The following is a 24,815-nucleotide window of genomic DNA, read 5'->3' as shown; positions in this document are numbered from 1 at the left end:
CTATATCCTAACTACAGGGTCACGGGGGTCTGCTGGAGCCAATCCCAGCCAATACAGGGAGCAAGGCAGGAAACAAACCCCAGGTAGGGCGCCAGCCCACCGCAGCCCTCTGGTGTTGCTACCAGTATGTTACAGGACTATCAATGAGTTCTCCAAAGAACACTTGATGCAGAATGTGGGACATAAATGCAACCATGTTTGTAACAGCTATGTTTTCACAATATTGTAATATTTTAAAAACATTTTGGAAGGTTTCCTATTCAACCACAGGACTCGGTAGTTTATTCCAGGTTCTCACAACTCTTTGGGTGAAGTTTTTCCAAGCTTCAGTCTGAAATGCACTTCTCTTTAATTTCCACGACTTTGTGATTTAATATTTAATTGAAACAGTATGTACTGACACCTTTGAGAATTTCTGCAGGCCTCAATCAGGTCTTTACACTGCCTTCTCTGCTCAAGACGAACATTAAATCCTGTTAGTTCTGGGAGGCATTTGCACCTTAAAATGATGAAAGAATCTATGGCATGCAACTATTCGCTTGTGACTGTGTGCGTTCGCTGAAGGGTATTATATAAAATAAAGATTTAGTGACGGTTATCCCACCTCCGGACCACCCTTTTTTTTCTTTCTCAATATGATGGGACTCATTCCCTCACCTTATCTGTGCTATTTGGTACTATTCAAGTCAACGTCATTTCTTCACAATCACAGTACATGTATATACTGTATTAATTTCACACATGAAATTGTGCTCTACAGTGAAGCATATTTTATACATTTTAAAAATTAACTAGCCTGCTCATGCATTTCATAATGGGTTGTATGGGGTCCCCCACCATGAAAAAAAAAACTTTAAAACTCACTAAATGTGTCCATTTTTGAAGCCGGAAATGATATGGAGTATTGATACATGTCTGGAGATTGCACACAGGTTGCAAAACAGCGTATCCATTTCGTTTAAAGGATGAGAAATAATTTGGACGAGTGTCTCAGCAGGCTTTGCGCCCGAGGAACCAAGTTACCCTAACATTTCAGTAATTATTTACCGCTCTGATGCTGATCTTTCTGATCATAACGTTAGTAATTGACGAGAAAAATTCATAATTAATTGCAGAATTACAGTATTTGAGGGTTCCTCTAGAATGCCTCCTTCTCTTGCACGATTTGGCTCAAAAACTAATCAGCACATCGTCATTTCATAACAGGCTTAAGTTTCGAGTTTGGTATTTTTCTATCCATCTGTTTTAGCTCTAGCCATCCTCAAGAAACTGTGACACACAGACAGACACCCATCATCAACATATCAGTGTTTTCAGTATCAGGAGACCCTAAAACGTCGATTTCGAGATCGAAATTTTTGACGAGTCTAAAGTTTTCACTCCTCCCCCATAGGCAATAAGTTATGGTGGAGGAAGGGCGCAAAGCAAAAGTCAAAAAGCAAAACATGTTTGTGTGATTCTGCGATTTGAAAAGAAGGCTGACTGTGTGCTTGGCTTCACTTCACTGCTGGTCTGCAACTGAGGCAACCCTTCATGACCAGGTGGCATAGACTCACCTCGGAAAGTCCTCACCAAGTGCCGTTATCGAGAGTTGATATAGCAAACAGACATGAATTGCTGTCTCTGTTCTGTAGACAACAATGACAGGGAAAACTTCACATTGTCACTCACATCATCCAGAAGCTTATTTCATTATTCCGCAAAGATAATGCCTGCTGCCGCTGGAATGGTAACATGTGTGTGCTTCTGTGCTCTAGCGAGATGAACATTGTAATCAAGTGACAAGAACTGCAGACATTCTAGCCATACATTTAGTTTTAATCAGGCTGAAGTTTGGTAAGTTTAGTCCGGAGCCTTCAGCATAGACTGAGTGGTAGCACAGAGCTGTCATTCCTGCCTCACAGTGAAACTAAACTCACTTCATGGAGTTTTCACATTCTGCCCATGCAATTATCGATTAATTGGTGTTAGCGAGTCTTAGCGAGTTTATTTACATAAGAAAAACTGTCCTCAGTTCCTTTATTACCATATTCCATCCATCCATTATCCAACCCACTATATCCTAACTACAGGGTCACGGGGGGGTCTGCTGGAGCCAATCCCAGGCAACACAGGGCGCAAGGCAGGAAACAAACCTTGACAGGGCGTCAGCCCACCTCAGAGCGCACGCACGCACGCACACACACACACACACACACACACACTAGGGACAATTTAGAATCGCCAATGCACCTAACCTACATGTCTTCGGACTGTAGGAGGACACCCACGCAGACCTTTATTACCATATTCTATTTGATAATTGTTTTGTAGCACTTCAGTCGGCTCTGCTGCACAATCTAACTTTTTCTGAGAATTTTTTTTTTAATCAAGCATGCGCCTGACACACCATGGGAAGTGCAACATGGAGGTGGATTGGCTCTTTCAAAAATCAATTTATTAAAAACACAATGCAGTGTAAATCAGCACCAATTTATTTTGACGGTCAACACAACACTGTCATACAACGTGAATTTCACTCCACAGGTTATTAGAACATTAGAACAATCCAGACAAGAACGGGCCATTCAGCCCAACAAAGCTCACCAGTCCTAACCACTTATTTCTTCCAAAAAAAACATCAAGTCAAGTTTTGAAAGTCCCTAAATTATGTAAAATAACAACTCATGTAGGCGCCATATGATTTGCGTGTGCATCTGTCTGTTATTACAAGCTATGGCAGAAAATAAGCGGTGAAGAAACAGAAAAAGCAAAAGTAGGATGAGCAGAATACAAGGCAGGCAGTGTGGTGTAGTGGTTAAGGCTTTGGATTTCAAACCCTGAAGTTGTGGCTTCAAGTCCTGCTACTGATACTGTGCGACCATGAGCAAGTCACATGACCTGCCTGTGCTTCAGTTGGAAAACCAAAAAGAAATGTAACCAATTGTGTCATAAATGTTGTAAGTCGCCTTGGATAAAGGAGTCGGTGAAATAATAAGTAAATGAGGCTTGATGAGATGGGGTTTGTAAGAACTCCACCGGTGATGAGAGCAAGAAACCTTGAGAAAATAAAGCCAAGAATCTGCGACTAAAAATGTTACTTTTGTTGTCTCAAGCATGCATCAGAAACATGGAAGGCACATTTTCTTAAGTTGAAATCTTTGCTACTTCAGAATGGACGTATTCGGTAAGTTTCAAGACCTTTTCTTCTCCCCTCACAATGGGACCCCAGTACCCGTAGGCTTCATTATAAAACGCAAGGGCTGGTTAGATTATTTTTTTTTAAACTTGCTAAAATAAGCTTCACTTTTGAATGCAGTTCCAAGTGTCACATTAATATACACCACGATTGTGAAGAAATAATTTTGACTTGATAAATACCAAACTTATCCTTTAACTGTTCATCCTACAGGCCCATCCCACACATGTGAACCACATCTTTATACACCATGCACAACTAGCCATGTTTTAGGTAAAAAAAAAAAAAAAAAATGTTTATTTGGTTTGCATTCTGTACATGGAGCAGATAATGTGGAGGAAGGGGTGAAGATAGGGTCTCAGTTTTCATAATTCCAGCAAGGTCCTGGTGACTACAAAAAACACATAACTGGCATTAGATGCAGCAAATTCTACAGTTGGATCAAAGCTTGAGTCATCCCCGCCAGATGATCACTCTACGGAGATCTTCTTCATCTTACTGGTCATTGTGCATTAACTGGTGTTCTAGTAGAGGATACGCTAACTTCTACCGATGGAGGATGATCTTCTTCTGTGCTCCATGAAGCAAGTGCTAGTGTTACATAGCAAGTGGTAGTGCTCTTTTGGGGTTCCACACTGATCAGCATAGGACAGGTAATGAAAATTCAAAGCCCTCTCTTTCTACTAGTGTTCCACATGGGCCAGCAAGCTGGCATGTCTTGAGAGCTTGGTGACAGTGGTGGGGCTGGGAAAGCATTCTGCCGAGAAGCAAGCACAAGCATCAATGGGCTGGAAATACATACAGTGGTGGTGAGGAGGGTCATATGACCAAAAGAGGGGTGGGGAAGCCCTATATCCGAGAATCCTTAACAGGCAATATTTAAGGCAGGAAGGGGGAGAGGAAGGTCCTCACGTCTCAGAAGTCCCATGAGCAGCAAAGAGAAGGGAGTCTTGAAACTTGTGAAGCTTGCATAGCTGTGGTGTTACCTCAGCTGATGTGGAGGACTGATGGTTTCAGACTCAATCAGAAGGTGCAGCTCATCTCTTAGATGCATGAGGAGGTAACAGCAAGGAAGAAGATTAGTAGGAGAATTCTGAGACGAATACCGTTAGCCTGATGACGGAGCTCCCCCTAAAGTTGATGACTGTGTGGACCGTGACCATTTCCAGGTCCAGAAGCACCTCTTTTGGCCCACTGAGTGGGCGCGTAAGCACCAGTGTGGCACTGTATGGACCTGTTTGCTGTGAGACAGAGAAGAGTTAAACGTTTGAGTAAATAGAAACTGTGGTGCTGCCACCAGCAGCACACCTGCAAATTCAGACCTCAGCAATGAGTATCAACGTCAGCACTCATCAAAAAAAGAACTCAAAAAAGAATATGAACAGCACCAATTTAAAGAGTTTCAAAGGGCAAGCAAACACTCCACTTCCCCCACCATTACTCTAATAACTAGGAAACGACCCAGTGGGCCGACATTCATTTAAATATCTCCTAGTGCAGTGGTCTCCAACACCATTCCTGGAGGGCCGCAGGGGCTGCAGGTCTTCATTCCAACCCTTCTCTTAATTGGTGTCCAGTTTTTGCTGCTAATTAATTCCTTTTCCTTTCATTTTAACTTACTTGTTTTTTTAAGATTTGTTCCCCTGTATTTCTTCATCGTTCCTCTGAATTGCTTCATTTCTTTCCTTAAATGGCACCCAAACAGAAATGAAGTGCTTGTTGCTGCTCTCATTGTGCAATAGCATCCATCCATCCATCCATTTTCCAACTCGCTGAATCTGAACACATGGTCACGTGGCTCTGCTGGAGCCAATCCCAGCCAACACAGGGCACAAGGCAGGAACCAATCCCGGGCAGGGTGCCAACCCACCACAGGTGCAATAGCATACATTTCCAAAATTGCTGATTTTCTCTTTTCAAAGAGCATTCTTGAGACCTTCACCTTTCTTTATTTTCAGATATTGTTTAATGGACACCAGTTGTTTTGGCTCATTTTGTAGCTCATTATTGTTTGGATGCTAATTAAGGGAAAAGAAACAATGAAGAGGTCGGAGTCTTCAAGAACAAGTCAATTAAAATGAATTCAAAAGAAGTGAATTAGCAGTAAAAAACAGGTCACTAATTAAGAAGACTAGGGGGCTTCACCCCCTGCTCGCTTCGCTCGCCAACCCCTGTGTTTGGTTAATCGGATATACAATTTAAATTTTTTTTTCTTTGGAATTGTTTCAATTTCATCATTTGCACTTTTACTTTAAAGCTTCATTAAAAACAATATTTTTTGGAGACACATTGTGACAACGCAACGTATAACTTCCCGTGAGTGAATATTGTTTGTTTCTCTAATAAATAAACCGACTTTTTCCTAAAGTTTGTCCCTGTGATTTATTGATTGTCATAGCAAACGCTATTCTCACGGTAAACTGTAAACATTTTAATACGAATGGCATATCACGATCTCCTTTGGTGTGTAATGTTATTCGCGGAATATATACATCACCTTTCTTTTTGCCTGTTAAAATTTGCATCGCTTCTCCGTGATCATCAATATACACCTGACCGAATTGTGTATTCTTTGAAATTTAACTTGTCGTTGCTTTAACTGTTCCGGGACCACAGATTCTCATAGCGTATGGTCCATTATTGTGTAAATCCACGTTTTGTGCATTGAATGACTTTGTTGTTTACTCTTTGCCTTTTATTTCTGACCTCGATTTGTCCTGCTATTTTTTCAGCTACACCTGGTTCTGATGATTAATCACCTTTTGTTTGCGGTAATGCGATCTTTTCTATCTTTTCTTTGATACTGTAGCGACTGACATGATAAAGTATCACAAAAGTTTTACTTGAACAATCGCCGACTTCCTAGCCCCAAACACAACTTTCTAGCACCCTCTCCAACACCCCCCCCCCCCCCCCCCAATTACAGCATCAATCAATACCCCGCTATCAGTCTTCCGTGCTGTACTCCATCCTCTCTTAACAGTCACTTAAAACCAAAAAGCCCTCAACCTGGCTGGGACGCTACAATACTTTCGAATTTTACTCCTTTCATATTCTGTACCTTTCTCTGCATGTGTATCGTGCCATCGTTTGTTTGAACCTCTTCGAATTCCACTGCTTTCATAACCTCTTATCTGCCTTTTTTTCTCTCCAATGCCTTTGGGTCTCTTTTCTCCGTATTGTCCTTATACGCTTTATATGTGCTGAGAGCACATGATCTGTGTGTACTACACGACTGAGTGTTTTTTGATCGGTGAGCTCTTATATGATACTAGCCAACCCGCGGCGTAGCATATGCCGCATAAGTATGTATTGATGGGTGAACACTTCCTGAAACACACAGTTGTCCAAATGGGGTGGGTTTGAGGATAAGACTGTGAGTGAATGAAAAGATGGAACTCTGGAGAGAGCAACATACAAATGTCCGTGACTGAAAACTGGAGGACCGCCACCGCGTCCCCACCTCCCAGAGCGAGGAACAGGGCTGGACGGCGCAACGGGGGGGAGAGGGGAAGGACGCCCACTCCGCCCCGGACCCCCCGCCTCTCCGGAGAGAGGGCAGGGAAGCGGGCCCGAGAGGTAGCAGAGATGAAAGCGACTGAGGTGATGTTTGGTGAGTTGTTGCGTCCGGGTACAGGAGCAAGCAGTGCCTCGAGAGCGCCCGTCGTTTGTATCTCATGGTCGGGCGACTTGGTGGATTATATATAGAAAAGCAGCCGGAACCGAAAAGAATAATGAAAGGTCAACATGGCTGAGAGCTGCGTGTTTACTGCTCTTTTCGGTTACGACGCACGACCGCATCCCCCATTACAAACTGTTTTACACGCTGCATACAGCGATTCGCATCCGCGACAAACATGTCCACCCTCACCCAACACCGCCTCAGTTGCTTTCGTCTCTGCTACAGTCCACATGCAGGTTCCAGCCACGTTGACCTTTCATTATTCTTTTTGGTTCCAGCTGCTTTTCTATATATAATCCACCAAGTCGCCCGACCATGGGATACGAACGACAGAGGCTCTTGAGGCACTGCTTGCTCATGTGTCCGGACGCAACAACTCAGCAAACTCCACCTCAGTCGCCTTCGTCTCTGCTACGTCTAGGGCCCGCTTCCCCGCCCTCTCTCTGGTACACTCCACACTCCAGTACATTGTGGTGAATGCTGGTAACAGGCAGGCGGGTAAGCAGGCAGGCAGGCATTCTCGTCCCATGGTCTTAGAGTTGGTGGGCGTGGCTCCGTCTTGCGTGCTGCATGGTTGTCTTGCGTGCCTTAGTCGTGCCTTAGTGAATTATATATATATAGATCTTTTGTAAGTAGGGTGTGTCTTGCAAGAATCTCATGTTTCACAATCCCGCAAGACGGCCCTGGGACAATCTCTTGGCACCAAGTCTCACGTTTACAGTCCCCATGAGCCGCTCCGTTGCTTTCCAGGATTTTTTTTTATAATAGAGAGATGATTAGAATGAAAATTGCTGCCACTGCAGCCCTCCAGGACCAGAGTTGGGGACCCCTGTCCCAGTGCATTCTCCAGCACTCAAGCACCACCACTCTCAAGCATGGAAAACAAAACACAACAACTAGGAGAAAATGACTATGCCTAAAAGAAGTTAATCTGGCCAAGGTCTCACATGAGAGGCTTATGTACTGACAAGAAAACAGCACAACATCATGGCTGCATGCAGGGCTCAGTTTCGATGTTGACCCATGAGCCACTATGTCATGAAAACCTCCCAGCCTGATGACCTAATGCACTTACTCTCATGTAAAACTCGCGTCCTTCATTCCCCGACTTGATCTGGAAGATGAAGTAGACTCCAGGGTAGCGGGTGGTCGCCTGCATCTGGAACACATCAAGGGGAACAGTGCGGCCGCCAGCAATGTCCATGAACTTGTAGAGCACGGTGAAGGGCTTCTCTCGGCAGCCAGGATTTTCTGATTGACACATGCAACGGCTGAAGGAGGAAGAACAACTCTATGAGAATAGGCACATGAACCATGGTGTGGGCTGCACATCACAGCTAGGGTGATGATGAATATTAAACCTTTTCATTCAAGAGTTTGAGTACAGGTGTCAACTGGAAAATCTACAAAAGGAAGTAGCATATGACCGTGTCCCTCGGCATGTGCTGTGGGAGGTGCTGCAGGAATATGAGCTAACGGGACCGCACTTCTGGGGTATTCATTAAACACAGAGAGATGTGTCCAAATGCTTGGTGTTAAGTCGAATTTGTTCACTATGGGTGTTAGACTCCATGAAGACTGTGTCTTGTCACCGCTCCTGCTTGTGGTTTTAATGGACCAGTTTATAAAGAGGATGTAAGGGTGACTATTTGGGAAGGCTTTGGTTATCACCATTGCTTTATACAATTGAAGATGACATCTGACTGACTTCAACTGCCACTCACCACTGCCGAGTGTGAAGCGGCTGAGAGGAGGATCTGCACCTCCAAGTCTGAGGTCATGGCTTTCTCATGGAAAGGAGTGGATTACTCTCTCCAGGTGATAAGAGGAAAGCATCCATTAGTGGAGGAGTTCAGGCAGCGCGGGATGTTGATCATGAGCGATGGAAGAAGGGAATATGAGATAGACAAGTGGATTGGAGTGGCAGCAGTTTTTCAGCAGGCACTCTACCGGTCTACGGTGGTGAAGCAGGAACTGATTCTAGAGACAAAACTCTTGGTTTACTGTTGTGCTGTATATCCCTGTTCTCAACCATGATCATGAGCTGGAGGTAATGATCAAAAGAATTAGATAATTCAAATGAGGTTTCTTTGCAAGGCTGCTGGGCTGACACTCCATGACAAGGTGAGAATCTCAGCAATTTGGGAGATCCTCAGAGTAGAGTTGCTACCCCTCAGGATCAAGAGAAGCCAGTTGAGGTGATTTCGGGCTGTCCTAAGGATGCCCCCCGCACGACTCTCCCTGCAGCTGGTCCAGGCACATCCAACTGGCTGGAGACCCAGTGGCAGACCCAGAACATGCTGAAGGGGTTACATCTCTCGGCTGGATTGGTAACACAACAAGAGCTGGAACTGTTGCTGGGGACAGGGACATTTGGGACTGACCTTCACTAGAGGTAGCAGTTTCAGATTATGAGATGAGATGTCCACTGGCATTAGCAACTGACCAGATCTGTGCCTGATGTTTAACACCTGATGGAGAATAAGTTGTAATTTGAGTTCGATTTAGTGAGGACAAGAGAACCAGAGAAATTCAGAGGATAGCTCATAGTGATTCCAAACAAGCTCACTACTTGCTAAAAACAGAGGCAGGAAGGACCCAGGAGCAGTTAGATGATGTAAGTAATGCCATTTTGGTGGGCACTGCATCAGAAGTAAACTCACAAGTTAACCAGACATGGCATGTTATCTATAGTAATAAAAGGCAAAGCCCTCACTGACTGACTCACTCACTCACTGACTGACTCATCACTAATTCTCCAACTTCCCGTGTAGGTGGAAGGCTGAAATTTGGCAGGCTCATTCCTTACAGCTTACTTACAAAAGTTAGGCAGGTTTCATTTCGAAATTCAAAGCGTAATGGTCATAACTGGAACATATTTTTTGTCCATACACTGTAATGGAGGAGGCGGAGTCACGTATCGCGTCATCACGCCTCCTACGTAATCACGTGAACTAAAAACAAGGAAGAGATTTACAGCACGAGTCACACGCGGGAACGAAGGTAAATGACGTTAATTTTTGACTGTCTTTTAATACTGTGTAAGCATACATATTAACACGTGCAATTAAACGTCTGCATTTACGGGGTGATTTGTCAGGCTTAAAAGCTCACCTTTTATCAAACGCGGGAACAAAGGTAACTGACGTTGTTCACTGTCTTTTAATACTGTGTAACCATACATATTAACACATGTGCAATTAAACGTGTGCATTTACGGGGTGATTTCTCAGGCTTAAAAGCTCGCCTTTTACTAAAAAGGTAAATGCAAAACTATTTTCAATCAGTTTATTGAAACGCTCCCGTTAAGGATTGCAATAACATATTCGCGAGATAAAAGAACGAAGTAGGGGGAAATGGAGGAAGAGCCGGAAACAGCGAAGAGCAAAAAATTAATTAAACAATTGAGAACGGAGCGAGTGAAGCATACAAGCATGTTCATAAGGGAAACAAAGCACGGTGTAAAACGTAAGTTTAAATTAAGTTTATAGAAACGCTCCCGCTGCGGATTGCAATAACATATTCGCGAGATAAAAGTTTAATGAGAAGACACGAGGTATAAACGAACCACACGCCGTGGCGCAACGTTAGGGGCAACAGTTTCAACCATTCTATGATCTGCTTCTCGCAACTGAAAGACGGCACATGGCGGATGTTAGCCGACTTGCTGACCGCAACGTTAGGGGCTTCAACTATGGCGCTGACGCCACATCTCAGTGCCAACACTTTGCAGACTCTACTTAAAAGACACGCCCTCCTCACTGGACAGTTAAAAAGACCAATCAAACTAACGATGACATCAAGTATTACCCAATCAAAAGTAGGAAAGGAGGCATCTTCATAAAATGCGTGTGGGATGATTTGCATGACACGCTGCTTTAAAAAAAAAAATGATAAAAAAAATACGGGATAAATCCCGTCCAGTATTGATTCAAAACGGGACGCGCAATTTCATTCTCAAACGCGGCACGATTCCGTATTTTAAAGGACGGGTGGCAACCCTACAGTGCCAGGTAACCACCCATACAATCAGATTGTGATTCAGACTAGGAATGCAATGAATGTAATTACCCCGATCTACATACAAGGCGAAAGTCTTGCAACATTCAAAGATGATGGTTTGGGATAATTAGTACTTATTAAGTACACCATGGCACATAAAAGAGCTTATGAAGCCTTGAACCGAAAAAAGCAAGATCTCAGAGATCGTAAAAAAAAAAAAGGAGGTAATGTCGTTTTACTCGCTGTACATTTTAGTCAAACATTACCAGTTATTCCACGAGGGAGACCAGCAGATGAACTCAACGCGTGTTTAAAATCCATGCTTCTCCCACGCTCGGTTATATGTCGCGTGTTCTCGGGTAGGTACACCAAAAAATGTATACATTTAAGCATGTAATGGGCAAACAAAAAATGAGGTATACCCGAAGGCACTGCAGTAGTACTCAATGTAACTTTACTTCTTAAATGTTAATGTTTTACTGTTTAATAATTTATACGCTTCTTATATATTGTTCAAATTCTTTTATCAAAATACCAGTGACAGCGCAATGCACGATAACATGGACTGAATACACCATACGCATCTGCCCACGGCCGCCCTGGTGTGCGCAGATAGGAGTTGATTCTAAAATAAAATAAACATAAAAAGAGTAATACAATCATCACCCATAAAGCGGATAGCAGACGTGACGTATTATATGTGTACCAGATTTCAAGTCAATAGGTGAAACGGTTTGCAAGCTACAGGTGATTTAAAATCCTGGACAGACCAACGAAAAGCCACGGTAGCAAATTATAGAAGAAGATTTTACTGTTTAATAATTTATATTTTTATGAAATGTGCTTCTTATATATTACTTCATATTCTCATATGATAATGATGTTAATGTTGTTTATATTGATTTCTATGTTATTGTAAGTGCATCTATGTGTGTATATGTATGTATGTATGTATGTGTATATATATATATATATATATATATATATATATATATATATATATATATATATAAAAAATATATGTGTATATGTATATATATATGACAGCAACACTCATAACAATGACAACACAATTACATTGACAATCATGTTATGTTATTTTTAAAATGTTTCCTTTACTTTTTCATAACCTCTTTAACACACTACTTCTCCGCTGCGAAGCGCGGGTATTTTGCTAGTAGTGATAATAAAAGGAAAACCTCTACACTCTTAAAAATAAAAGTGCCAGAATGATTCTTTAGAGAGATGACATAGGGGAACCATTTTTGGTTCCCAAAAGAGCCATCCAAATGAAATTTCAAGAAAGGACATCTTCAGGGTTCTATAGAAGTAACAATGTCCACTGTGGGACAAGAGGAGGTGCTGTCGCTAACAATCTCGTCGTTTTATTCCACAGCTTCAAAAGATAAACATCAGAAGATCCCTGACCATACTCTGCTATGGCCTCTAGAAACTCTGCCCCTTCTGGGACAGTCACTGTATATTTGTTCTGCAGACCAGAAGTGGATGTTCATTTAGGGACCAGAGCGAGAGACAGACTGAGTTACTTGACAGAATCTACCTTGTATTTAAAAGAGTGTATCCTACAGATGACACAGGAGGCCACCAAATTTAGGCACTTGTCTAGGATCTTTGATCATGCATCATAATTTTCTTAGCTGATGCCAGAGGCCTTTGTGGTAAGCTACAGACAGCCCCTTCTCACTTACTTTTCCCCAAACAAAATGTATGGCTCTTCACATCTGACAGGATCCAGACACTTGTAGCCCCCCTGATAGTTGAAGCACTCCTGTGCCCGCGTACATGTGGCATTGCCCGTCTCACACTCGTTAATGTCTGGAGAAGAACAACACCAAGTCAGTGAAGTAGTGTGTGATGAACTGCAGAGGTGTGTGTGCCCACACATGCACACAATCCTTACCTTGGCATGTTGTCCCATCTGCCATGATGGTGTATCCAGGTGGACAAATGCAGAAGAATGATCCAGGTTGGTTGACACACTGATGCTGGCAAAGTAGATTTGAGTAACTGCATTCATCAAGATCTGGAGAAAACAAAAATTGCTGTTCAACATGAGTAAACGATATTTAAAATGTGAGAAAGGGGCGCTACTCACCAGTGCACGTCATGCCATCTGATCCGAGCTCAAAGCCGGCATTACAGCGACAGATGAAGGAACCATACGTGTTCATGCACCCGTGCTCACAGGGATTTTCTCCCTCACATTCATCCACATCTGTAAAGAAGAATTTCACTTGTGATTCTTTGACACGTTCAGTTCTCAGTCTGTTTAGTCTCACGGGGCCAGGCTTGATTTTCAAATGACAAAACACATCTGAGGACAACTTGTTAAAACGTTTGAAGTGAGCAGCAACAGAACTCACTCCTGCAAAAGCTCTGCCCATTGGGCTTCTTCATTAAACACTTGCTAACCCCCCCCCCCCCCATTTCCTCCAGTCCATGTATTTTAAACCGACAGCGGGGTTTCAGGGAAAGATCAAAAGATACGACACTGAGAAAAAATAAAAGGCTAAAATTACTGTCATCAGGATAGGAGCTCAGTAGCACAAGGTAACTTAAGCTCAATGATGAATTTGTATGTTGGAGTTAGCGATGCGACAGAAGAGGCACAGGATACACAACGTAGACCACTTGTTGTGATATAAGATTTTGTATATAAGTTGATAAATATTTTGTATGTCTTTATTTGTAATTTAGTCAAAGCAATGTTACAATAGTGAGAAGCATTCATGCTTACAACCCCCTTCCCCCCACCACCAGGAATGGGTCTCTTTGACTTTTACGACAGAGTTTGGGGGGCGGATGTGCTTTAAACCAGTTTAGCAAGTGTTTCTCTGCCAAAGTCTTTCAACCCCAACAAGAAAGCCAGGCTGCCTAACTGCCAAGCTTTACCTTAACATGTGGTTTTGGGGGGTGGCAGGTGTTAAGATGTTGTATTCCCCCATTGGTCTGAAGTATGGCTGTTTGGAATTGGCTTGGATCAGAAGCTTTTAAGTACCATGATGTCCTATTGGCTCTAGGGGTTGGACAGAGAATCTATAAATCTGCTTGCTCAACCACATTTTCTCTCTCTTACTAACATTTGATGAAGACCATCACACCATGAACTGACAAGAACAACCCAATGGAGAGCACAGCTCGGCAGCCATATTGGATCAGGCATACAGCCTGTTCTGAAGAAAGCTGAGCATCAATGATGCCTTAACTAGAGACATTTTAAATAACTACAAGTCTGTGTGCCGCCTGAAACTACACATCACCATTTAATCAGGTTGTATGGTTGCCAATATTCAAATGTACTTTGCATATTGTTATTATTTATGAATATTACCAATAATACATTTTTTAAATTGTAACTGAACTCCTGCTTGTCTTTTTACTACACCAGAAAGCAGGGATTAACTGACAGGAAAGCCCAAATACCCTTTTCATAAAGCGATGCTAAGAATAATAGGAGATTCCTCAAAACCCCCATCTTAATGAAGCAGCGTTCAGAATAAAGGGTGAATCAAAATGAGTCAGGAATTACTGGTGCCATTAGTTGATTGGAGGAGGTAATAAAGTTCTACATATGAGGAGTCAGAGGACGTGATGTATTAGATATGGTGAAGTAACAAGAAAAAGGTAGAAAATATGATGATTTGTTTAACTGATTGCTCACTCGATGGACTGAGACATTTGTGCATAACTCTATACAAATAAAGAAATGTTCTACATTCTCATCTAGACTCCATGACTGCCTTATTTGTAGATAGAGAAGGTTTTTTTCCATGACACATGTGACATCACTGTCACAACAGTATAAAAGTCAGTGTAATACACTTACTTCCAGGATGTCCAAGATTGTGGATATTAAAACACACATTTAGCAAGCATTTCAGTTCATTTTCAAGGTTATTGAACTTTTGGCTCTCAACAGTGACTTCTTGTTTTGTATGTTCTCAGACATTAAAGAATGACCTAGGAGTTATTTTGGACCACAAATATGTCTAACGATTAGGAGCTTGGTGCACGTTTGATAGTTCCCAGTTTTGACACTTAATTTATTACTGTGGATACATTTTCATCTCCTGGTACTTTTCTCTCGCTTATATTTATACTGTTGCTTCATGTTAGTAAATCATTGTTATATTGTTACTCCTGCTGCAGTCTCAGATTTTTAGAATTATTGGCTATTATTTAAATATTTTGTTTTTAATTTTGTTTTGGGTCATGTTCTGTTCTTGTTATATTTATGTAATATTGTGACTTTTATTGATATTGTGCTGTTTTGCATTAACTAATTTTCTATGCTGTCTGCCCTGACTCCTATATGTAGAGCCCAAGGAGGCAGGTCCACCTCATAACGGTAAATGGAGACACTGCTGTTCCTGTAGCAGCTGTGGCATTGATTTAGATGACTGGACTTCTTGTTTGTGAATCTTTTTGGTTTTTCTGGATTTTAGGGCACTACTCTTGTTTAACGGTACTGTGTTTATTTAGTGATTATTTTAACTTGTTTACCCTTTAGACAAGTCTATTTTTGCTCTGGCCTTCTGTTTTTGAAATTCTTTGGTATCTTTTAAATAAATCTTCAAATGTTTAATATTCATTTTTTGAAAATCTGAGGGTTTCTGGTTTTCTCTCTTTCCCTTTTTTGTAAATATATACAAACCTAAGCCACATTTTTTGGGCCTGTACAGGCCAGAAACCCTGTCTATTGAATTTGGAGTCAGGCTTTTAGGGCCTCAGACTTAGAATCACAGGTGGTCTGGCCCCCTGTGTAGATTTTTGGAGGCCTGCTTCCTTTTCTGTGATTATTTATGGAAGGAATCATAACATAGGCACAACAGGGGAGGACTATATAATTCTTTTAGTATGATTCTTCCATCTCATTCCATATAATAAATTATTGGTCTGTAGCATTTTGCTATCAAAACCACAGTTTTATTCAGGAAAGTCCTTGAGGTGGACACTTCAGATCCTGGTCAGATGCAGACATTTCTTTTGCTAAAAACAGACAAAGTAAAACAATGGGACAGACAGAGAGGCTCACTATCCAGAAATTCTAATATATTTATACACCCAGTTATCTCTTATTAGCCCTCCAGAAAACCAATAATGACATCACTTTCTGGTTATAAGTGTGCCTTCCACGCAAGCGCCTATTGAGCCATGTCAAAACGAAATGACGAACATGACAAACAATAACCAAAAGCATATTAAATATACAAAATAAAATGTTATAAACATAATGGCACCTCAGCTATAGCACAGAAGTTAAGACTGGGTCATGAGCGTCCATCATGACCCTAAATCCAACTCATGAATGACACAGAAAATGTGAAACTTCTTATTACCTTGACAGGACCTTCCGTCAGGATTCAGAATGAAGCCAGGGTTACAGGTGCAGGAGTAGGAGCCAGGGATGTTGGCACACAGCTGATGGCAGTACCCATAACGGCACTCATCAATATCTGAAATGAAAAGAGAGTAGCAATGACTGCCACCAAAAGCACTTGTAGTATTGCAAGTATTGCATCCCCTGCCATAAATAAGTCTGGATTATGAAGTGGTTATTAGCAGCATGATTCAGTCAAACATTTTGTCCATTTTTCCTTAAGCATTATCAGTTTTTACAAATGTCACAAATCCGAACATCCAATAGATTCGTAATTTAGTTTTAGAACAGGAAATGAAGATAATGGAGAGGTTATGAAGATAACCAAAAGTACAGTCTGTAAACAATGAGAGTTCAAAGCTATTAAGGACACATAAACGTGCCTGAGGATTATTGTGAGCTCAGTTAAACTAGGAGATGATGAGTTGTGGTCAGAACAAGCGACTGTCAGAATACCCTGAAAAACAAACAAAGTTGAGAAATGAGAAACAAAACGGGCAGATGAACTCCAAAGTCAACTGCAGAAAAGAACGCAACCAGAACACAAATCCTACCCTCCTAGGGCAACTTGTCTGATACATAACAATGAAAGATTTTAACATCCACCAGTGGATAAGCAAAGGTTTATAATGTCACTTTTTACGACATCATCAACATGACAATCATGGTTACGAGATCAACTAGTCAGGTGTTGTGTGAATAAAGAAAAATAAAAACAGTAACGAAAATATCAGAAACACCAAAACTGCATGATTAAATCAGACAAACGCTACAAAAGCCAGAAATAAGAATTTAAAAAACAATTTTTGTAAAATGTAAGCCAAGCTTTGTAGTTGAAAGAGGCAAAAAGTATCTAAATCTGTCTAATGTCCTTTCCCCACGTGAACCTAACGAAGAGAGCATTCATTTTTATAGCAACTTGTAACACCTTATAACAACTTTCGTTAATGAGTGAGCATCAAACATATATGATGCTTCTTCATAGCTTTACACAGAGCTGGTAGAAGCCCATATAAGGCCCCAGGGTGGGGATGGCGGCCCTCAGTATCCATAGTGCATAGTCAGTATTAGACTTCGACAGACGTTTTGTGTCCCCCGAGGTTTCCTTTGGTTACATAAACGACACTCCTCTGTGTGCACCCCTTTACCTTTCCTCTATGGTGCCCAAACAGTTTTAGTAAACTTCGACAACCAGGGTGTGGGAATCCCAGGAGGTCCTACTTGGTGTTCAGACCATGTGACCCTTATATAATTGGCACCGCTCTGTGAAAATAATGAGGAATTTACAGAGTGAGCACAAGTTGGTGTTCAGCACACGTGCCCCTATTAGAGTGACCAGCTCAGGCTGTAATCACCATTCCAAATTTTTTGGCAAAATGCTGTCAGTGTCCACCCATACCTAAATCTGCAACTGGCTTTACAAATCATTTATTTATTAGTTCAACACTCAGAGCTCAGGATCACTTTATTGCTAGCATGTGAAACACACAGGAATTGACTTACCGTATATACTCACGGATAAGTTCTCCATGCGAATAAGTCGAGACTTGATTTTATCGTGTAATTTCTCGTATTTTATAATGTTGGTCGTATAAGTCAAATGCGGAAAACTCACGCTATTGGTCTAATGCCCACCTTTTTTCAATGTGGGTGCGGCAATCCGCTGTATCAACGTGTGCTCCTAACCTCTCTCTCTCTATTGTGTCTACGTGACCACACGTTAATAACTGAACTATTCTGAAGTGACGTTTGCACTGATTTGTGTTTTTTGCATCTCATACCCTCATACACCGTTATCGTAAGAGCATCCCTTATCTGTGATGGAGCGTTCGATCAGAAGAAAATATGAAGCTGGTTTTAAATTAAATATCATTGAAGTAGCGAAAGCAATTGGTAACTGCGCTGCTGCAACAAAATTCGATGCGTCTGAAAAACTGGTGCGAGTTTGGAGGAGGCAAGAAGATGTAAAAAATCAAAAAATGAAGTGTTGCATATTTGAACGGGCGTAAAAGTCGGGGTTTGATTTTATGATCAATTTTTTGGGTTTCAAGACCCAACTTATACGCGAGTATATACGGTAGGTGCAAATATGAAGTACAAGACATTATCAACTCAAAACTGCACAATTACAACCCACCATTAACCTAACACGGTGCAAGCCACTACACAAATCAGTTTCTTGAACAAAACATTTACAAATTTCAACAGTTAACTGAAATAAATAAAAAACTATCCATTCATCCATTATCCAACCCGCTATATCCTAACTACAGGGTCACGGGGGTCTGCTGGAGCCAATCCCAAAAAACTATAAAAAATAATATAAATATCAAATAGTACAAATTGAGCAAGTAGGAAATATTTTTGAATGGACAAATAGCACAGTTACCAGTGACCCTATGTAAGTTTATTTAGGACCTGAATACTTTGAGGAAAGAAACTGCAGAGATGGCATCAGGCCCGCACCTAGGGGGGACAACCATGACACTTGTCAGGGGCCCGAGCTAGATAGGGGCCTGCCCTTTTTTTTTTCTTCTTGAAAGGTCCTTTATTATCAAGAAGGGGCGCGTCGACGTCATACAGCGGTCGCCGGTGGGTACGATCTCGGATCTAGCTGCTTTGAGTTTGAACTCCATTTCCGTCATCCATCGAACCGTGGGAAAATGCAAGACCGAGAGCTTCAGCGGCATTCTCATAAAGGCTGTCCCGTGTCCGTCATCAAGATAACATACGCAAGTCGGAATGAGTGCCGGTGGCGGTGCGGCAATGTTTATGTTTAGTCTCCACCTTTTGCCTTCGCGAATCGCGGAAGTAATTCATTCAATGCTGGACAGTCGCACTCGCAGTCGTGTGAGTATTAAGAGTTAGGGCCTACTGTTCCGTGCACGCTTAGAGTTAGACTTTACAAAAGCTTATAATTTGGCATTATTTCATTATTATGTGAACAGTGAAGAGAAGCGCCTATCTGCGTTAATTTTGTATTTGGACTTTTGGTCTTAACAGCGGCTGTCATCAGACTCACTCAGCAGTCAGAGACAGGTACGCACGCTATTGTACAATACATGCATTGTAATTTAATTTTGTTTAGTTCACCAGTCCAGTAACACGGACATGATATAAATTGAACTAGCGTGTTAAAATTAGAAAATGGTCAGCAAAGCGTTAAGGGATTAACCCACCAGCCAGTAGCTGCTGATTACCATGATGTTTACACAATATGGAGAGATATTTTATATTCAGAATGAGTTTTTCAGAATAAACTATTCCTAGTTAACCATTGACTTTCAAAACCCTTCGTCAAAAACCAGGTTTTTGAAATTAAGTGGCGTTTTAAAATATACGCACATATTTGAAACACGAAAGGGGCCCGAACTCTGTCAGACGCCTGGGGCCCAGAATTTCCTAGGTGCGGGCCTGATGGCATGTAGTTCAGGTCACAATAGTACCTCCTCATTAATGGCAAGTTAATGAACAGATGGCTGCTAATCAGCTGCAATCTTTCCTGCTCTTTTTCACTCAATGTTGAGAGACAACAGCCAATCATTTTCTCAGCTGAACAAATCACCTGCTGCAACCGACTCTTAGAAAGAGAGAAGGCGGAAGGAAACCAAACGGTGATAGAGGTGGTCACAATATTCACAATGATGGCTGAGTAAAAATTTAATAATATCTGCCTTGATATGCTAAGCTTTTTTTTACCTGGCAAAAGAAGAACCGTCTCTGCCTGGCTTTCTTGATGATGGAGGTGATGTGCATATATTGTATGTGTGTGAGTTAGTAGACGTACATAGTAAAGAACTTAGTATTACTCAGCCCATAATAATACAAAAAATAAATGTGTCATTTAACTCCTGTCTGTTCTTTCACTCCATCGGTTATCGATGTAAAAGGGAAGGGACAGGAAGTGCTGAACGACAGTACCTGCCATTGTGGTAAATGTAAGAGATTTGATGCATTCTGGTAAAGTCCACATAATATAGAGTATAAACTGGGAAAATAGTGTCACCTAGGACTATTGCAACGAAACACATAGAAATTTACCATTGTGATCTGCCTCCCAGCTGCTATCGGACAACCGCCTCAATCCTAGTTGAAAATATGCACACTTCCAACGAAATTTTTTTTTTTCCAATTGAGATCTTTATTTAAAAACTAACTGACAGGCAGACACATGCAGAATTAATGCATTGAAATACTTCCACGCGTGCTAAACGTCTTTCTTCTTGTGTGATTGGAACAGATTTCATTTGAAGTGAAATGCAATTTATTTCACTACCTTTTCTTTCAAAGCTTTGTTTCACTATAAATCCAGTTTTACGTGAATTGTTTCACTACCCACTAGCTGTGATCCTGAGAAAACCCAACCAGAAGATGGCGATGACCGCATGAAAGACAAACACAAAATGATGTTGCAATGACATCATCAAGATTAAAAAATAACAATACAGTGGATTCAGAAAGTATTTAGACCCCTTCACTTTCTGCACATTTTGTTATGTTGTGGCCTTGTGCTAAAATCATTTAATTAAATTTTTTTCCCCCACATGGAAGAAGAAGGAAAAAAAAAAAAATCAGTCAATACCCCAAAATGACAAAGCGGAAACAGGATTGTAAAACCTGGGTCACACAATCTGTCAACAGACACTGTACACCTGGTGGGCCTCTCAAGTGGTGACGCCTGTTGGTCAGTGACATTTTCCAGAGTAAGCAGGCGGAAGTGTCCAGAAATCAGCTGATCGGGATGGTCCCTCGGTGGTGGCAGTCAGAGCGGTCTGCAGAACAAGAACTAGAATGGTGGGCCTGTAAGAGTCAAGTCGTTTGTCTTACCAAGGCATTGTCCCTCTACCAGCCAGTAGCCCTCTGTGCAGGAGCAGGTGTAGCCGCCCTCCGTGTTGATGCAGATCTGCGTGGGGTTACACTGGTGGCTGTTGGCTAAACACTCATCAACATCTGGAAGACAAGAGCACATCTTTGAAAGAAGGAAGATAACCAACTTTGCTGTAATCCATTCAACTATGCATGCCACCCTTTATGGTTCCAGATGCCTTGTATTAAGGGAAAAGGGGATAGGGATATGAAAGAGAAATCAGCAAAAGTCCATGGCCAAAAAAAAAAGTTCTTTCTTTTACCAAACCATAAACAGAAACCAAAATGTGTAACGAGAGAACAAAGCTGAAGAAAATTAAGCAAAGTGCACGCCACACATAAAATTATTTTTATTCAGTTCTAGGTTGGTAGGAGTGCACGGTGTTGACCTTTAAAACTGTTGCATTGATGACAACCCGTGCCATGCACGCCCAGTCGGTAACCATGGCAACCAGGTGACGCAATTTCACAAAATGGCATTTATGCTGAGTCACGAGAGACAGTAAAAATAAATTGTAAATTACTGGTTAAATGAAAAGTCAAAGGACAAACTAAAGGTCAAAACCTGGAGACAAAGATGCGAAATACAATCGGAACAATAGCAGGGATTCAAAAAACCAAGAAGAACTAAATAAAGATCTTTTAGTGCAGCGATACAAGGTTTACAGTATATAGATAGAGAGATAGAGAGATAGAGATAGATATCTCTACTAGGGGGCTCTGTTCCCTGCTTGCTTCGCTCGCCAACCCCCGGGTTTGGTTTACCGGATATACAATAGGAATTGTTACATATGCATTAATTTTCACTTTTACTTTAAAACATTTGTAAAAACAATACTTGTCCTTTATTTCCGGCCCCGGGCATGGTTACATCTCTTTCTCGCAGGACATATAATGCTGCTCGTGTTGTGAAGGGGGGTTGGCTGAACGCACGCTAAGGAGATGCCGTTGGATCATGTTGTCTTACTGCTGCTGCTGCTGGCGATCTGCCCGTTATGTTTGTCATGCTGCGCGTCGATCATTTAAAGCCAGTACAGCAGCTGTCGTTTTGCCACTTCGTGTCTCTGCCCGCTCGCGTTGTGAAGGGTGGGCTGAATGCACGTTAAGGAGTTGCAGACAGATCATCTGTTGGCTTCCAACTGCTGCTGCTGGCAAACTACGTGTTCTACTTGTCGCTTGTCGTTATTAAAAGAGCTGGGAGAACCTGAAGTGTGTCTGCCAAAAGCATTTCAACAACTGCTTGGTTACATATTCATGAACTTGTTGTCTCACTGCCTTGTCTCGCATGATGTTACAGTGTCTCTCGTGCAATCTCTTGGCACCAAGTCTCATGTTTAAGGTCCCTGCGAGACACTCTGTGGCCAGTCTCTTTCATCTCATGGGTCTTTTAAGTGTCTTCCAAGAAGATCACGTCTTATCTCCCTGGTCTCCCTTCCACCATGATTGTTTTTATAATAGTATATATATATATATATTCACGGCATTCGTAGTCTGTGTCACAATCTGATTGTATGGGTGGTGTATGTATATATATATATATATATATATATATATATATACACACAGTACTGTGCAAAAGTTTTAGGCAGGTGTGAGAAAATGCTGTAAACAAAGAATGCTTTCAAAAATGGAAGTGTTAATCATTTATTTTCATCACTCAACAATATGCAGTGAATGAACAAAAGAGAAATCTAAATCAAATCAATATTTGGTGTGACCACCCTTTGCCTTCAAAACAGCATCAATTCTTCTAGGTACACTTGCACACAGTTTTTGAAGGAACTCGGCTGGTAGGTTGTTCCAAACATCTTGGAGAACTAAGCACAGATCTTCTGTGGATGTAGGCTTCCTCACATCCTTCTGTCTCTTCATGTAATCCCAGACACACTCGATGATGTTGAGATCACGGCTCTGTGGGGGCCTTACCATCACTTCCAGGACTTCTTGTTCTTCTATACGCTGAAGATAGTTCTTAACGACTTTGGCTGTATGTTTGGGGTCGTTGTCCTGTTGCAGAATAAATTTGGGGCCAATCATACGCCTCCCTGATGGTACTGCATGATGGATAAGTATCTGCCTGTATTTCTCAGCATTGAGAACACCATTAATCCTGACCAAATCTCCAACTCCATTTGCAGAAATGCAGCCCCAAACGTTCAAGGAACCTCCACCATGCTTCACTGTTGCCTGCAGACACTCATTATTGTACCGCTCTCCAGCCCATCGATGAACAAACTGCCTTCTGCTACAGCCAAATATTTCAAATTTTGACTCATCAGTCCAGAGCACCTGCTGCCATTTTTCTGCACCCCAGTTCCTATGTTTTCTTGCATACTTGAGTCGCTTGGCCTTGTTTCCACGTCGGAGGTATGGCTTTTTGGCTGCAACTCTTCCATGAAGATCACTTCTGGCCAGACTTCTCTGGACAGTAGATGGGTGTACCTGGGTCCCACTGGTTTCTGCCAGTTCTGAGCTGATGGCACTGCTGGACATCTTCCGATTTCGAAGGGTAATAAGCTTGATGTGTCTTTCATCTGCTGCACTAAGTTTCCTTGGCCGACCACTGCGTCTACGATCCTCAACGTTGCCCGTTTCTTTGTGCTTCTTCAAAAGAGCTTGAACAGCACATCTTGAAACCCCAGTCTGCTTTGAAATCTTTGTCTGGGAGAGACCTTGCTGATGCAGTAGAACTACCTTGTGTCTTGTTGCTGTGCTCAATCTTGCCATGACATGAAACTGTCTTCCACAACCTCACCTTGGTAGCAGAGTTTGGCTGTTCCTCACCCAGTTTGAAGCCTCCTACACAGCTGTTTCTGTTTCAGTTAATGACTGTGTTTCAACCTACGTGTGACATTGATGATCATTAGCACCTGTTTGGTAGAACTGGTTGATCAGACACCTGACTATAAACCTACAAAATCCCTGACTTTGTGCAAATGGACCTAGAAGAATTGATGCTGGTTTGAAGGCAAAAGGTAGTAACACCAAATATTAATTTGATTTAGATTTTTCTTTTGTTCGCTCACTTTGCATTTTGTAAATTGATAACAACAAACAATCATTATTTATATTTCTGAAAGCATTCTTTGTTTACAGCATTTTTTCACACCTGCCTAAAACTTTTGCACAGTACTGTATATCATCAAAGGAAAATGATTAGACATACAGGAAATAAAGGAGATATATAGCAAGTGACGAGTGGGTCGGTCTTAAAGTCTTTCCTCTGATGATGACACCTAATAGACGTTGAAAGCTCAGGAATAAAAGACTATTTTAAGATACATGATTCATTTTCTCTCTCTGTGGATTTCTAGCTATAAATATGCAAACTGCATCACAGACCTTTGATATATATATATATGTGTGTGTGTGTGTGTGTGTGTGTGTGTGTGTATATTGTGGCCACCAGGGGGCGCTCCAGCTCCCCAAACAGCGGTCACGAAAACTTGGATAAAGGAATTAAAAAAGCACAAAGCTTTTTATTGTGGGCAACTCTTCCAATAAGTGTTTCCCACCATCAACACAAGTACAAAGCACAGTGATACAGCACACAGCAATATGGTACTCTGCAACACTTTCTTTCTTTCTTTTTTCTCTCTCAGCTTCCACACCTCCATGCAAGTGTTATCCTCCTTCCTCCCAACCTTGGTTCCTCGAGCAGTGGCAGGCAATTCCTTTAATGTGAA

General features: G+C 41.7%; 1 protein-coding gene across 2 annotated transcripts in view; it reads right to left on the bottom strand.

Annotated features, from left to right (window-relative positions):
• Positions 1–3,251: 3,251 nt before the first annotated feature.
• The window catches only part of fbln5 (fibulin 5), a 43,472-nt gene continuing 21,908 nt past the window's right edge, over positions 3,252–24,815 (bottom strand). For both annotated transcript variants that reach the window (XM_051919777.1, XM_051919778.1), the window contains exons 6-12: positions 21,091–21,213; positions 16,223–16,339; positions 12,979–13,098; positions 12,784–12,906; positions 12,572–12,698; positions 7,936–8,131; positions 3,252–4,419 (exon numbers count right to left, since the gene is read on the bottom strand). In XM_051919777.1, the coding sequence (XP_051775737.1) occupies positions 4,258–4,419; positions 7,936–8,131; positions 12,572–12,698; positions 12,784–12,906; positions 12,979–13,098; positions 16,223–16,339; positions 21,091–21,213 (968 nt within the window). In that variant the 3' untranslated portion in view covers positions 3,252–4,257. The remainder of the gene's footprint in view (positions 4,420–7,935; positions 8,132–12,571; positions 12,699–12,783; positions 12,907–12,978; positions 13,099–16,222; positions 16,340–21,090; positions 21,214–24,815) is intronic.

This window comes from Erpetoichthys calabaricus, chromosome 16, assembly GCF_900747795.2.
Source record: "Erpetoichthys calabaricus chromosome 16, fErpCal1.3, whole genome shotgun sequence".
NCBI classification, from domain to species: Eukaryota; Metazoa; Chordata; class Cladistia; order Polypteriformes; family Polypteridae; genus Erpetoichthys; species Erpetoichthys calabaricus.
This window is presented reverse-complemented; position numbering and strand designations above follow the sequence as displayed.